The sequence below is a fragment of the Corylus avellana genome, chromosome ca7 (genome assembly GCF_901000735.1).
Source record: "Corylus avellana chromosome ca7, CavTom2PMs-1.0".
NCBI lineage: Eukaryota > Viridiplantae > Streptophyta > Magnoliopsida > Fagales > Betulaceae > Corylus > Corylus avellana.
In genome coordinates, this window is record NC_081547.1 from 26030744 (window position 1) to 26047559 (window position 16816).

General features: G+C 33.0%; 1 protein-coding gene across 1 annotated transcript; it reads right to left on the reverse strand.

Annotated features, from left to right (window-relative positions):
• Nucleotides 1-10227: 10227 nt before the first annotated feature.
• On the reverse strand, nucleotides 10228-15930 carry LOC132186767 (transcription factor GTE6). Its single transcript, XM_059600819.1, has 9 exons — nucleotides 15809-15930; nucleotides 15135-15263; nucleotides 14026-14241; nucleotides 13206-13283; nucleotides 12641-12865; nucleotides 12428-12526; nucleotides 12213-12271; nucleotides 10967-11117; nucleotides 10228-10850 (listed from the first exon to the last, which is right to left on the reverse strand). Exons 2-9 carry the CDS (start codon nucleotides 15261-15263, stop codon nucleotides 10644-10646), a joined length of 1164 nt encoding a protein of 387 aa, XP_059456802.1. The 5' UTR covers nucleotides 15809-15930; the 3' UTR covers nucleotides 10228-10643.
• Nucleotides 15931-16816: the final 886 nt, after the last annotated feature.

Consider the following 16816-nt stretch of genomic DNA (forward strand, 5'->3'; position numbering starts at 1 on the left):
GCACTGATATATAGGTAATGGTTTTCAAGCTTAGAATTATTAAACATCAAATAAAGCATAGAAAATTAAGGTTTTGATTCCAATGCTTAAATTTTGATGGTACATTGGGTATTTTAGAACGCATGCATGTTCGGTTAATCATGGTTATATAAGATGGATGAGGAGATTTTGGGTTTAGGATTTTTTTTTTTATTATTATTATTTTTTTATTTTTTTTTTGAGGAAATAGATATTCTTGTTCTTAGAGTGAAGACCTTTCAAGCATGGTAACTTTTTTTTTAATGAGCTTCAAGCATGGTAACTAAACATAGAGAAGGAGAACGCTGGTTCATATCTTTAACCTTGATGATAAATGCTCATTTGTATTTCTTAAATCAAGGGATTTCATTAATATTTGTTAACCTTGATTTAAAGGGATATGTTTGTATTTATTATTATTATTATTATTATTTTTGACATGTCTACACAAGAGGAAGAATGGGTGGGGATTCGAATTAGTGCCCTCCGCTTCATAAGGTATAGTTCCCAGCCGATTGAACTGTCCCTTGAGAACAGGATATGTTTGTATTTGAAGTATTTCTAATCACATGTAAAGCTCAATAAATAGAGTTGTGTACTCAAATCATATATCAAGGAAAAATGTAGTTTATAAGACTTTAATGTGTGGATGTAAGTCATAGGTCGAACTACCTTAATCTCTGTGTTTATTATATTTTCTTTATCTCTGACATTATTATTATTCTGCTTTCTTTCTCTTATTATTGTTATTCCACATTATTAGTTATGCTCCAAAAAAAATTAAGTGGTGAAGTAGATGCAAGCAAAAATAAACTATAGTGGCATATATATATATATATATTCATTCAAAGAAAGTGTCTGATACATGACATTAATTTCTTTTATTATAGTGCATATATACGTAGGACATCTTCTTTTTTATTCTATAATGAAGTATGATGTCTGCTCGTGCCTCTTGAAGAATGTTTAATCGGTTTCCATATATTTGGTCCTCCACTTGATTCAAACCTGCCACATGGAGAGGATTTTTAAGAGTATCAGAAAGAATTGTTGTACTATAAATAAAAGGCTATCACACATAAGGCTTTTGAAGTACTTGTAATTGCTTACTTAATTTAAATTTGAATATTAAAAAAAACTTACACTTAATATATATATTGGTAGCTATTTATTAAAGGTTAAAAAAAAAAATTGTGCGTAGAAAATCAAGACCATGCTCAATGGCTTGGACCTTAAATTATAAATTTCACCCAATGACCCAAGCCAGAATAAAACTGAAGTGAAAACTCTTATAAAATCGAAACGTATAACAATTTTGAATCCATTTCTCTTTTTTCTTTGATCGTTCATCACTTTTACAATCATATCCTTAAACTTTAAAAAGTATCAATTTAGAGTTAACATCTTTTAAAAGTTTGCAATGTCAATCATCCGTCAAAATCCAACGTTAAATCAAACGATTGATGAGTTAAATCTCCAAAATACCCTTAAGATGTATATCAAATTACAAAAATATCTTAAATTTAGACATGGATATTTTGAAGATTTCATGACTTCTTCCATTTCCGTTATGATTTAACGCTGAATTTGGACGGAAAGATTGACATTACAAACTTATGAAGAATGATAACCCTAAATTGACACTTTTTAAAGTTTAAGAATATGATTGCAAAAATGATAAAAGATAGTGGTATGTGAAGCTTTCCCAACAAACAAAATCAATACAGTCCAGCCCTTTTTTGATTTGGTAGCGGATGCACTTCTAGTTATTCTTGCTGTGAATCCGCCTCTTTTATTTTCTTCTTGGCAGTTTGTCGTTATTATATCAGACATTACCCTTGATCTTTATTCATTTCAAAGTTGGAATGCTTTAAAAGTGTCTACATGTGCCAATTTCCGAGCACACAGTTTAGCAAAATGGGCCGCTACCTACCTTGTGTTTGGTAGCATTCTCTTAGGTTCTCCCATTCTCTCTTCCTTACGGATCAAGAGTAGGAAAGATCCTCCCTTGTTTAACCTATTTTTTCCCTTTTAATTAGGGGGAAAAAAAAAAAAAAGGTTATTGTTTTGTCTGTATTTGCACATGCAAAGGAGAGAGAAAGAGAGACCTTGTCTGAATTCAATGCATGCTTCTTTTTCTTTTTTTCTTTTTCTAAGCAAATAAGGAAAGAGTTACATGATTAAAACACTAAAAAAGGGGTGGGCTTCCCAACATTAGATGCAAAATGAAAATTACAGTGCAGATACAAGCAATAGAAAAAAGTAGGAAATGAGTCATAAAATAACCCAGTCCTTTTAGTAAGGACCGCAAAAAGGGTTTAAACACCAAGACGGAATAAACGGGCAGGGGGTTCAACCCTACCCAAACACCCGTAAGGTAAAGGCAACCACCAAAAGGAGGTTGCGGTAAAAAAGGCATTGCAAAGTCATAAGGATCCGAAAAGGAAATAACACTCCAAATTTCGGTACAAGAAATCAAGTAACAAAAAGGCACAAAGCAATAAAAGCAGCAAAATAACCCAAAAATCAGCAGCTTCGGTGGAGGGCGTGACGGAGGAGGGTGGAGCGGAGGGGCTGACCTGCGCTTGTGGTCCACGTGCAGGAAAAGTGAGATCCACGCTCCGGCGCGTGGATGTCGGGCGGAGGAGCGGCCGGTGTCTACAGGAGGCTGGGGAGCCAAGTGGCGCATTGGATGTTGGATCCATCGGAGGAGAGTAGATCAAACTTTAAAAAATCCGATCTTAAAACCTTGACAAAGGAGGCTACCGACATAGAGGAGGAGGCGGAGAGCGAGATGGAGCAGAAGACCGGCACGGAGGAGGAGTCACAACGCTAAAGTTGAAATTTTGGGCAGCATAAGTCGCACAAGAAGACGGATAAGACCTCGTGAGAGGCAGCAACAAAAGGGAAAAGCTTCATAAAAGAAAATGAGAAGGAGAGGAGCCAGGCAGCAAGCAACTGCTAGGGTTGTATAGAGAGACAAAAAAAAAAAAAAAGTGCAAAATGAATATGTAATTCAATGCATGCCTAACTGCTTAAGAATAGTCTTTTGGCACTTTTAACATACATGAAGTATAATAAAGCTTAAACTATTGAGAAGTTTCCTTGTTATGGGAAGGAGGAGACCCCTGTTTTTTTTTTTTTTCCATTCCTACTTTCATGACACTTATGAGTAAACATTTTGGTGGGCATATCAGTTTTGATTTTACTGAAATACCAGCAGTACTGTCAGAGAAAGGAGATGGAGGAAGATGGAGAGGAGAAGGATGATGAGCATGCAAAGGAGGGGAATGCTCATCAGCTTGCACTACCACCTTTACTAGTATAGGGATTATGATCAACACCATCATTAACACTAAAAGCTTCTTATTATAATTTCCATCCTTATCTTTCCCTAGCTCACTTTTGAAATTTTATGTCATATATATATAAAGAGAGAGAGAAGAAGTTCAAAATCCAGATAATTTAATTAATTTATTCATATAATGATTTCATTTTTTACACAAATATTTTTTATTTAAATGAATAGTTTTATATATTTAGAATGATGGCCTCTAGCGAAGTACATGAGTTTTTGGGTTAAGCAGCTTTTGAGTGTATATATATATATATATATATGGAAAATGTATAATAAGTTCCTGAGTCAACTCTCCAAAATTTAAATCTCCCTAAGTTTTTTTTCTTCGAAAAATTTAGTTCCTAGGTCAATTGAAATAACAATAAAATTCATGCCCTCAAAGGCTCACCCATGGGGTGGCCGCCATAGGGGTTGGGTGGTGCCACCCTTCAATTTTTTTTTTTTTTTAGATTTAATTTTTTTAATTAAATTAATAAAAAATTAATATTTTAATCAGATAAAATGGTGCATTTTGAGTTGCCCTAACGGCTGTTAAAAAATTTTGACGGCAGAGATTTTATTGTCATTTCAATTGACCCAATGACTAAGTTTTTGAAAGAAAAAAAACTTAAGAAGATTTAAATTTTGGAGGGTTGATTCAGGGACTTTAAACGAATAGTTATATATATTTAGAATGGTGGCCTCTAGCGAAGTACAAGAGTTTTTGGGTTAAGCAGCTTTTGAGTATATATATATGTTTTTTAGGAAATGCTTGTCTACTTAATTTCACAAGTGGTTAATTAGTACGTGATCCTTATAATGAATAAGAGAAGAATTAGGATCCAATAAATTGAAGAAAACACGTATTTAAAAAGTATTGGTTCAAAAAATAAAAGGAAAATTACACTTTACCCCCCCCAAAGTTTGGGGCGATTTTCAATTTGACTTCCAATGTTTCAATTTTTGCAATGTACCCTCCCAAACTTCCAAATTTTTGCAATTCGACCAATTTTATTCCAAAATTCTCATATTACTCATAGTTTTTTTTTTATAAAAAATAAAAAATTATAAGCAATGTGGGAATTTTGGGATAAAATTAGTCGAATTGCAAAAAATTTGGAAGTTTTTTTTTGGAGGGGGTGCATTGCAAAAATTGAAACATTGAAGGTCGAATTGAAAATCGTCTCAAACTTTAGGGGGGTAAAATGCATTTTTCCCAAAAATAAAATTAAAATACATAGAACCTCTCCTGAGAGATGTTAAAATCACAATAAAGTTGCGAAATACACAAGTTACCACATAAAACTTTTCAGAAATTTTGCAAAATCTATAGTTTAAGAAAAAACCTATGCTACATGTACAATTATTTTATATCTCTTTTACAACTTTTGACACGTGTTAGTATGTGAGTGAAAACACACCTGTCACTAAAAAAATAAATTTTAGCACCATCCAATTATATATATGCTAACACGTGTCAAAAATTGTTAGAAGTCTAGCGTATATATTCTTATTTCTAAAATTATTTCAATCTATAAAATTCTTATTATGTATATATTTACTCATGTTTTAGCATTCTTTTTTTTTTTTTTTTTGAACCCGTTTTTGCTGTTATAATATATTATGATTTTATATTATTAATTATATTTTTTTAGTATAGGTTGATTTGTGACAAACTCTTCCATAAATGAATGCTAAGATGGTGTGGTTTGCATTGTTCAGAATGATGTGGCTTGCGTTGTTCGTATAGGTCAATTTGTGACAATCCCTCATATGTCATTTTTGTGTCCCTCCAAGAATGATGTGGTTTTTAGAATCACAATTGAGATTGTAACTGATCATTATTGGCTTTGATCAAATGATAATTTTAAATGCCAGAACATTTTTTGAGTGACACAAGAAAGGCTTGTAGAATTATTCTATATTGACTGATCAATCTCTACCGCTCTCTGTCTCTCACCTCTTATGTTACATTTGGTACGCAAAATAAAATAGTTTTAATGTTAGAGTATATGATATAACGCTTTGAATACCCATTTTTACCATTTTCTCATAGGCCATAGAAATGAAATTGATTATAAATTGGTAAAATAACTAGTCGTCTCCTTCCCATATCTACTTAATTTTTTAAAGTTGGGAGTGGAGAAGACTCTTTGAGCTCTTGTTGGCCAATTTTGGTGGATTTTTTTTGTTTTTGGCGTATGAAATTTGGTTGGTTTTTGCGTGTTTGAAAGGTTAGTGGTTTGGGGTCGTTGTAATAAACTTTTGTTTCTCTGTCTTATGTGTCTTAAATAATTGGGGTTAGGATGTATGTTTGTGGTTTGCATTGTTCATATAAAATATTGATTTTTTAGGACCCAATTTTCATATTATGGTCCCCTGGCCTGCAATTTTAGAAAATTTTATGGGCTTATGAATTCAAAGCTTTCTTGGGGTTGAGTGAAAGATGAAAATTCCCAATTGTTTATTTGTATTTGAACATAGGAAAAAGGAAAAAGGAGGGGAAAAAGCAAAGAAAAGTTAAAGTGGTAGTCAAAGTACTCCGAAAAAGGCTTTAGCCTTGTTACAAGGGTTGTTGATTCTTAGGGGCGGCTGACTACCCTAAAACTATTTTAAGGATAGGCTAGCCGGCCACCACTAGCTTAATATGGGGGTGACAAACAATTCCCTCAAGTGAAAAGGTAGTCGAACCTCTTCAACCACCCCCTAAATAAGCTGTAGGGTTGGTCGGTTAACTTTAGCAGGGTGATCGTTCGCTCCAAAAAAAGGTTAAAGGAGTAGTCAAGTTATCCTCTTAACTTTTCTCGACTTTGTTTTACTTAATCTTTTATCTATCTATTAAGACGACGTGGTTAGGTCCTATTCATTCATTATAAATGAATGGCTATAAAGTTTCTAATTAACATTCGCCTATCCTCACTTATGTGGCAGTGGCTGGCACATGACAAACTGTTTGTTACAACGAACGCCATGAATTCGAGGAATTGTAGAAAAAACATAATCCTTTAATTATGATCATTTGTTATGTTCGGTGGTTGTGATTCTCATGCAAATATATGAAAGGGAAAGAACTCCATTGCTGAGCTCTTTTATCACTACAAAGGGTTTCGATCTTTTTGTTAGTTGTTAACTTTGGTTCATATGATCTTTAAACCTTTTTGTTTCTCTAAAAAAATGAAGTGATGAAGTAGATGCAAGCAAAAATAACTTTGGTTCATATGATCTTAATCTTTTATATTATATGTGTGTGTATATATATCAAAGAAAGTGTCGGATACATAACATTGAATTTCTTTTATTATAGTACATATATATAATTAGCAGGACATCTTCTGTTATTCTATAATGAAGTACGATGAAGATCACCTCGTGCCTCTTGAAGATGTTTAATGGTTTCCATATATTTGGCCCTCCACTTGATTCAAACTGCCACATGGAGAGGATTTTTAAGAGTATTAGAAAGAATTGGTGTAGTACTATAAATAAATATAAGGCTATCGCACATATATATAAGACTTTTGAAGTACTTGTAATTGCTTACTTAATTTAAATTTGAATATAAAAAAAAAAATGACACTTCTTAATATATATATATATATATATATATATATATATTGAGTGTTCTACTAAAATCAAAATTTTATATTTTTTTTAGGGGAATATTTCATATTCATTTATTGAAAAAAAAATCAAGAGTATAAAGCCCTTACATCAGAGAGCATAAAGCTCTGATAAATCATAACCAAAGCCATGAGATTACAACGTCATAGAGACAAACATAAAATCTTACAATCAAGTCCTATCTATGACTTTAACATCCGTTAACCCATGTTCAAACTTCAGTTATAGAACAGATCTGCTTCAGGCATACTCAATCTAATACATAAGTAGCTCATATTCCCAACTTTTATTTTTCCGGCCATAAGAGCAATACCCTCACACCGAAACTAATTTTTAATTTTTATATTGTATACATAGTTGTCATGAAAAAATGGCTATACAAAAATAGCAACAATGTAAAATTTGACTCTAATTTGGAAAAATAAACAATTTATGAAATTATAAAGTTGACCTCATATATATATATATATATATACCGATTATTATAATGATAATTCAAAATTGTATATAGGAGTTTTCACTTTGTAAATCTAAATTATATTATCCTCTCAATTGATAAAACAATTATTTTTTATGTTTCTAGAAACTCATGTTGAAAAACTAGTTCTCAAATTCTCATGATTAATAAACATAAGAATCATTAATAACCAAATGAAAAAAAAATAAATAAATAAATAACGAGAGAAATAAAGAGAGAGACACCTTGTCTGAATTGAGTGCTTAAGGATTGTCTTGACTACTATTCTCGCACTCTAACATGCAGAAAGTATAAAAAAGGTTCAAGTAATAGTGATAAGGGTGCTTCTCATCAGAATCATGAGACTCTTGCTTTTTTTTCCTTCCTGCTCTTGTTATGCTTCTGAATAAACATTTTGGTGAGCATATCACGTTTGATTTTATTAAAGTACTAGCACCGTCAGAGAAAGGTGTTGAAGGAGGACGGAGAGGCAGAGGACGACGAGGAGCGTCGAAGTCAAACAGAGGAGGACGACGAGGAGCGTCGGACGGAGGAGAATGGTCATCAGCTTGCACTACCACTATAACTAGTATAGGGATTATCAATGCCACTATTACCACCACAAGCTTCTTCTCATAGTTTACATCCATAGCTCTCCCCTCTCTCTTGGGAGTTTTATGTCATATGGTACTTTAACCAAAAACATTTAGGGTATATATATATATATATATATATATAATGATTTCATTTTTTACACAAAGAGTTTTGATTTAAATGAAGAAATAATATTTTTAATAAAGAAAAAGTATTGGTTCAAAACTTCAAATTATAATAATTTTTTTTTAATATATAATTACATAGAAAGGAACCTCTCCTAAGAGATGTTAAACTCACAATAAAGTTGTCAAACTTACATGCAAAGTTACCCCTTAAAGGTTTTTTAGAAAATGTTTTTAAAATCTATAGTTTAAGAATTCATACATACCTTCAACTAGTCATTCTTTTATTTTACATCTCTTTAACAATTTTTGATACGTGTTATATAGCATGTGATTGGAGATACATTAACGCTAAAAAAAATAGTTTTAACGTCTTCCAATTACAAAGTAACACAAATCAAAAGTTGTGAAAGAGTTAGAAGTTTAACATATTCCTACTTTCCAAAATATAACTCTTCATCTCCTTCACATATCTATTTTAAAAAAAAATTAAGATGGGAAAGGGGGACTCTTTGAGTTCTTGTTGGTCAATTTTGGTGGATATTTTTTGTTTGTGATGTATGAAATTTGGTTAATTTTCTTGTGTTTGAAAGGTTAGTGGTTTAGGGTTGTTATAATAATTGGGGTTTAGGATGCATGTTTATGGTTTGCATTGATATAAAATATTGGTTTTTAGGGCTCTATTTTCATAAATCCTTTGCCTTCGTTATAAAAATTGGTCTAAAATGTGACAATTAGGGTTCAGTGAAAGGTGACAAATTCCTAGCTGTTTATTTGCATTTGAACATATAGGAATGAGGCATGTCAACTCAATTCATTTGAAAAAAAAAAAAAAAGGGTTAAAAGGTGGTTGACAGCTCCAACAAAAGGCTTGTGGTTAACCACTCTCAACCTTTTTACAAAGGTGGTCGATTCTTGGAGGCAGCCAACCACCCTAAAAATTGTTATAGGGATAGGTCGACCACCACTAGCTTGTTATGAGGGTGGCAAACCACCCTCTTGGGATGACTGATCGACCAGCCCTAAAGGTTGTCTTAGGGGGTGGTCGAAGGTTTTTTTAACCATAAAACAACCTTGACGGTTGGTTGGGCAGCCCTAACCTATTATAGGGTGATCATCCACCGTGAAACAAATCAAAATGAGTGATCAAGCCTGACAAGCCATCCTCTTAACTTTTTTTAACTTTGTTTTATTTGATATTTTACTATAGAGAAATGCTAGAAGCACTAATTCTTTTACTAATAAATGATTACTAACATAATGTGAAGCTTATTTATTGGTATACGTAGCATTTTTCTTTATTAATTGTTTTGATCTGCTCTAATGAATAAGCTCCACATCATGTTAATACCCATATGTTAGTTAAAGAGTTAGTACCCCTAGCATTTCTCTTTTCATTTGAAAAATGCTAGGGGTAATAACTTTTACTATCAAATGATTACTAACATGATGTGGAGCTTATTTATTGGTATACATAGCATTTTCCTTTATTAATTGTTTTGATCCCCTCCAATGAATAAGCTATACATCATGTTAGTACACATATGTTAGTAAAAGAGTTAGTACAATGTACCCCTAACATTTCTCTTTATTAAATTGACACATATCCTTAGAGCATGTGATTCTCACGTACATTTTAATAAAGATTAATAGAACATGTGATTTTTATGTGCTCTAAGGACATATGTCAATTTAATAAACTAGATTAGAAAAATTTCTTTTAACTTGGAGTTAAAAATGCATGTTTGAACCATATGCTCCAAGGATAGATGTTAATTTTGCAAATTAACCATTACAAAAACAAAAGGAGGGATTGGGAGACCTCAACAAACACCTCAAAAGCGTCCATTACGGTGCATAAAAATAAAGCTACAAATAAAATGGAAAATGAAACCAAACAGGGTTGGTCCCATATTTTCTTGACCAAAAGGTTGAGAAAAAAGGCTACTTAAGACATATGTCAATTTAATAAATTAAATTGAAAGAAATTTTTTCAATTCAATTTAGAGAAAAACTTTATCCTCAACTCCGACCAGAATATTGCACTCATCATCATGTGAGTAGCAATAATAGCATGAGGGTAAAAGGCTATAACTCCAATATTGGTAATGATGCCTTTCTCATACAAATTCCAAGGAAATAAAAAATAAAAGAGGGGGTAGAAGACATCGTTGTTGTAGACAACATATCTTACAATGGCAATTGGCAGAGCACAACCTGAAGGACAACTAGAAGGCACCCCCACGAGTTCAAGATACAAACTGTTAAATTTCTAGGAAATATGCAGCACCTAAAAATGTTAATATCAGTAATAATTCACAATTATCATCGATGAAGACAACATCCATGCTCTTGCCATTTTCTCATTCGAACGCCCGTTGGACACTTTCTCTGACTCTTGAGAGTTGCACCCTGAGAATTGTCTGCAGAGGTTCACAAGAAATGCGGCCAAATAAACAACCTAACTGCACTCTCCCATGGTGAGACGTTATTAAGAAGCAGGCTTTTTAATCTTTTTCTTGGCAGTTTTGGCAATAGCATCACAAATCTCTCTTTTCCGTTTATTGTTATTGCTAATGTTGTTGTTGTTGTTGTCATTACTATTGTTGTTCAGACCAGCCGTGATTGCTGAACTCTTGCCTTGGACTTCCAGAGCATCCTTCACAAAAAACTTCAACCTCCACAAAGTAGATTCACTCTGCATAAGAAACACAATACACTCAATCACTCATTCTGATACAAAGCAACATCGCACAAGAATTGAGCAAATGGGAATACGGGACACAGCACTTATAAGGAGATCTAAATGATGACCTGGGCATCAATGTCGAGGTCCACCTCTTCTGCGGTTGCTTGGAAACTTGGATTATTTTGAGCAACAATCTCCAATGCCTTGGTTAGATCTTCAGGAGACAGTTTGGTGAGTGCTGCCCCAAGCTTTCTCTTCTCCTCGGTTGAAGTTTTTCTGGAAACAATGTTCTCAACATAAGTTTAGTTGCTTCTGCATCACTGCAGAAGCAATAGTAGAGAGGCATCCATACTACTAAATCAGGTTATTGAGGGCGGCACAACAACAAATGTCGGATAAATGAATTCTACAATATTTAAGTAGGAGTAGTCGTTTAAGTTAATTACAAAATGTTAATACAAGCCATTTTACAAATTTTTGGGTATGCATTGGATATATATTCCACAAGCCAAAACACGGAGTGGGCCTGCTTGATATACAATAATATGTAACAAGACAATTCAACCTTCACGTCAATTTACATGAAAATTTTGTTCATAGAATTGTTTGTAAAGCATTCCTCTAGTTTCAAAATAACCATTCCTAAATCACAAAATTTTGCACTTCTATTCACCATACATAAGATACTAGCAAACTTAAATCCACTTACAGCAATTCCATAACTGAAAATTTCTAATAAGTTTGACAACATGAACTCTTTTAAGATATTTGAATTTGCATTAAAGGAAAACAAAATCATATCTATATAAGTTGCCCCATGGTTTAGAAATTTTAAGAAGTTTTAACCACTACTTACCAACATGCCATGAATCCTGTAACTGGTATATTTGGCAATGTGTCTATGACCAAAACCCATTACTAAAGATCTATGTAAATGCATCTGAAAGTGTGTTTAGTTACAAGGGTTCCTCTTCTGAGAAAAATAGAAACTATAGTCGATGAACAACAGTTGCACTTCGTATTATAGATAGAAAAAAAAAGTATAACAGTTGCATTTGGAAATTATACAAATACATAACCAGCATATCAGACAACTAAAACATATCTAATCTAAATAATTATTGGCCCAGTAGATGAGAATAGGAAATATGATCCCATTTTAATCCATTACCTTCATTTGATGACATAACTTCTAATTGTGTTGAAGAAGTCAATTAAGGCAAAGCACTCACAGAGTATAACTTAGAAGGGAAAAGACACATTCACATCCACGTCCACGTCCACAAGCACACATACAAACTCAAAATCAACAAGCTTTTCTCAAATTAACCTGGTTTTTGTGGCATTAGATAATGATATTATGGAACATACCTGCACTTTTGAACAACCATTTCTCGAAGATCTTCCAAATGCACATCAAGCTCATACAGCTGAAAAGAATGAGAATTTAATCAGACTAGAATAAGGCAATCAAAAAAACATCTACAAAATGCTTGAAGATGCTTAAAGAAGTCTATAAATTATCTCAAAAAGCTTCTGTCATTTCAAACATATCCTCATAATAAGGTTGTAAAATTTTAACATACCTCGTTACTTAAATCTCTTGCCATTTTGGCATGAGCAGCCTCCTGAGCAAGCTGCATATCCAACTGTGCCTCCGCTTCCTCCTCTTCTCGACTTTTTTCCTGCAAGTACATTGCTACTGACATTAACGAAATCACCAAGACATCATCAACCAAGATTATTTACTATACTTCTTAATCCAAGAAAGAGCCATTGGTGGTGGGAAAGCAAGTTACCTCTTCAGTGACTTTAGGCAGAAGTTGCAGCCACTTCTCCTCAAACTTTTCCAGCAAAGTTTTGGCCATAACATGAACATCACTTCTTTCATTATTATATTTCATTGCATTTTTGAAAACCAACCTCACATCAGCACATATTTCTCGAACATTCTTATATCCGGTACCATCCTTTGCCTCCATTTGATTTTTTATTGTACTGAAATCCATGGGCTTGTCAATCACCTAGTATTCATCGTCGTGAACAGATTAATCAAAGACAGACCACCGCAACTGAACCATGGAATATCCAATGACAAAGCCAGAGTATGCAGGTCAATTTTTCCAACAATTATAATCATCCCATAAAGCTATCGACATGGCATTACTTGGTGTGCCCAGAGATTACAAGTAGATACATATAATTACAACTATAGATACAAAGTTTCATTTAACTATATAAAAAAAAAATGGAGCAACAGCAGAACAATTATTTGTCATAAACAGTTTCTTTAGAAATGCAATATCACATGATTACAATTATAATGATTGATATATTTGGAAAATTAAAAACAATGAAATTTACCTCATAGTAGTCGTGTAATTTAAGACCTTCTACATCGACAGGCTCCAAAAAGGGCCATGCCCATTTGTGTTGCATAATCTGACAGCCAAGGCAAATACACATCAGGAAATATGAAATGACACACACTATCATTTTCAATCTTACAACATCTAGTTGATGCTACCTTGGTATAGGTGCAATTTAAAGCAAAGAGCATGGTTGTTTTAACTCCTAACATAAAAGAAAGGAAAATAAGAACAGCATTCCACTATGCTTGTCCTAGTGGTGAGAGGCTACTTGATTTGCAAGAGCCTACTTGATGTGTACTAATTCAACTTTAAGAGAACTGCCAAAAAAAAATTATACTGAATAAGGTACACCATTTATAGCTGTGTTCTAACGTACAGCCCACCTTAATCAGAAGTGTGACAAAAATCCCCAGCAGCATTAGTTAATTTAATAAGTGAATTCTGAACAAAGGGCGTATATGAGATCAAATTCTCATAGCATATCAAGCAACTAGTTTGCTATCAATTTACAGTTAGAATTATTAAATTCTAGCCTTTGTTTAGCATTTTTTTGGGTAAGATGCCATGTAATTTATAAAGGAGTAACTTCATAAAAGAGGCAAAAATTGATGATAGAATAGAACTGTCAAAAGAAATTATAGAAGTATTATAAGAGGAAAAATCCACTTAGGCTTGATCCCAAAATGAAATGGTAAATAAGTTTATTCACACACCCGCGCACAGATATACATACATACACACATACATGTGTGTGTATCATAGGCAATGTCTAAGCAGAAATATATATAAAAGAATGGCCATGAGCCTTTTACCAGACGCAAAATTGTGCCAAACTGGCGCATAAGCTCTTGCATTCTCTTGGCAGCAGCTGCTTCCCGACGTGATGCATCTTGCTGCTGCTTCTTAATACTTGGAACATGTTTCTCCTTATCCTTATCCTTTGCTATTGAGCTACCTTTGGATGTGCTAAGATGCTTTTTACTTTTACTCAAGTAGAACTGTTCTATCTCATTCATTCTCTGCTCAAGCTGCAAGGAAAAGTGCAAAACTAATTACTAACAATCAATTCATGAATGTCCAGACATTGATGGACTTAAAGATGACCCAAACAATTGCATAATCAACAACTACACGGGATATCGTTTTTGTTGTAGTGTTACAAACAATCTTTCTTTTCCAGCCGTTGTTTATTAACAACTTTATTACCATTCTTTAAAGATTTTTACGTTTGACATTAAAACTTGTTCATGAGTTTTTAAGAGGAAAAACAAATAAATTTTAATTAGTTTTTTACGGATTTGACTGTTGTACATTAACAAGTTTTTATGGCATTTGATCATTAACAAGTTTTACCGTTTTGACGTTATGACCATTTGGTCATTATATATATATATATATATATATATATATATTAAAGCTATATTATATAATAGTCTCCGTTCTACTGTGGCTGGCAATCCCTCATCCACTTTGATAAAAGGGTTGTTCATTTGCCTTCGTATTTAGAAGTGCGTCTTTAACGAACATAGATGTTATAGTCTAATTCTAAGAGGTTGGGTGTCAAGAGATCCAATCACACCGAATTAAATACTCCAAGAGCACAAAATCAACATTTAAGGACAACACTCTTGCGTGATTCTATAGTATTATGAGATCTTTCCTTACTCTAATTTTAATCTCTTACATTCTATTTATCTTATTGTTAATTTTCGGATTAATATTATTTAGTATCAACAAGAACTTTTGCACCATCAAAATAATTTTACAACAGTTTTAAGGTAAACCCATCAGACAAATTCATGGCAGCATTCTGCAAAAATGAAAAAGAACATGATAATCATACATTCATCCCATATCTACAGCTTTATTCATGTATTTGAATGAGCATCTCTGCAGCTTTATAAATTATTGTTCCACTCACCTTATCAACCTTCACGCAAATTTCGTCTGCACGATATCTGAAACCCTCAATTTCTGCAGCAGTACCATTACCAATATCTCCTATCCCGACATTTCTGAAATGCGAAATTGACGCATCCATTGGATCCATCTGATACAATTATATGATCATTGTGCGTGAGTGGCCGAAAGAGAGAGCATTGGAATCTTTCATTATCCACAAATCATGGAAAAAAAAAGAAAGAAAGAAGAAATTGAAATCCAATACTAATGACGAAACAAAACCTTCACTCGCCCAAGCCTCAGCACAAATTTGGCTTAAATTACGCTCTAAAATTTTTCAAGAAACCTTGACAGCATAATACATTAGAATCAGAATATGAGTTTTCTTTTTCTTTTCCTTGAGCAGCCAAACAGATATTTTCATCTAGTACATAGTAAATTAAAAACAAAAAGAAAATTTACTTCTCAAGCAGCTTCTTTACATCGATCTTAGAGCTTTTACAAACACAAGACCTTAAGAAATAAATTCAACTATTCTTGCCAGAAATCAAAACAGACAGAGTGAAGCCTGCACATATATGCATACGTATACGTATATTTTGCCGCGCATATACGTATACTTATACGTACCATCCCATATTCGCAAGCGCATACATAAAAATACACGTACAAATACAAGGGAAAGATTGGTACCGGCGACGAGGACCTACGATGTGCTGCAGAGGCTAACTCGGCAGCGAAGCTTGGGGTTGGCCGTTTGGGCGGCGAGTATGCGATGTTATTCAGCTGGCCAAGCTGTGAGTTGAACCCAGCGGCGTCGGCTTTTTCATGTTTTTGTTTGAATTACTAAAACGCTGTCGTTCTAGCTGTCTTACTCCACTTTCTTTTTCTTTTTCTTTTAAGTTTTCATTTGAACCCCGCATTGAAAATCTTTACTTTACGCATGATTAATGTAAACTATTATAAATCTTACCGATATCCTGATGAAATTGAGTCGGGCTCTAACTCAAATTAGACTTAAATGAGTATGTGTTATTCTTACTATTTAGGTCTTTCTTATGAGATTCTCGATTGACAAATATTACTATAATCGCACTCAAATAAAGTAGACAACTCGGTTGTCCGCGCTTGTATATTAGTTTGCTCAGTCAACTAGATTTGTTAATATGATGGCTCCGCTTGGTAAAAGATTATGTAATTAATTATTTGTTTGAATAATAATAAAAAGTGATATCATATAAAGTAGATATTTTAAATTTTTTGTAAGGAAAATGAAAATATTATGTTTTGTAATGGGTTTTTTGTTTAAATAATAATAAAAAAGATTGATGTGATATCAAAACTAAGAATATTTTAAAGTTTACTTTTTAGAGAAAATTTGAATTGATTACCAAACAAAGCCAATGTGTTTTATAGTGTGTATTTGAAGAAGTGTAAATAGATGGATTGCTTATATGATGGATGGTTAAAACATATTTAAAAAATAATGAATCTTCTTAAACTAATTATATCATACATACATATATTTCACTAGTTTGGTATAAAAAATAAAGCTCCGTAAGATAAAAAAAATTGTCAGAAATATGTTCAACGAAATTATTATTATTATTTTTTTAAATTCCTTTAAAAAATATTGTTAGTATTTGCCACATACGAAAAATCAGCAACGAACAATGTTTGGCGATTTCTAGCGAACACCAC

Coding starts and splice junctions, on each gene's coding strand:
- LOC132186767 (XM_059600819.1), bottom strand. CDS start 15,263: ATGGATCCAATGGATGCGTCAATTTCGCATTTCAGAAATGTCGGGATA. Junction 14,242..15,134: donor TTTGCGTGAAGGTTGATAAG/GTGAGTGGAACA, acceptor TTTTCCTTGCAG/CTTGAGCAGAGAATGAATGA. Junction 11,118..12,212: donor ATGGTTGTTCAAAAGTGCAG/GTATGTTCCATA, acceptor CATTGTTTCCAG/AAAAACTTCAACCGAGGAGA.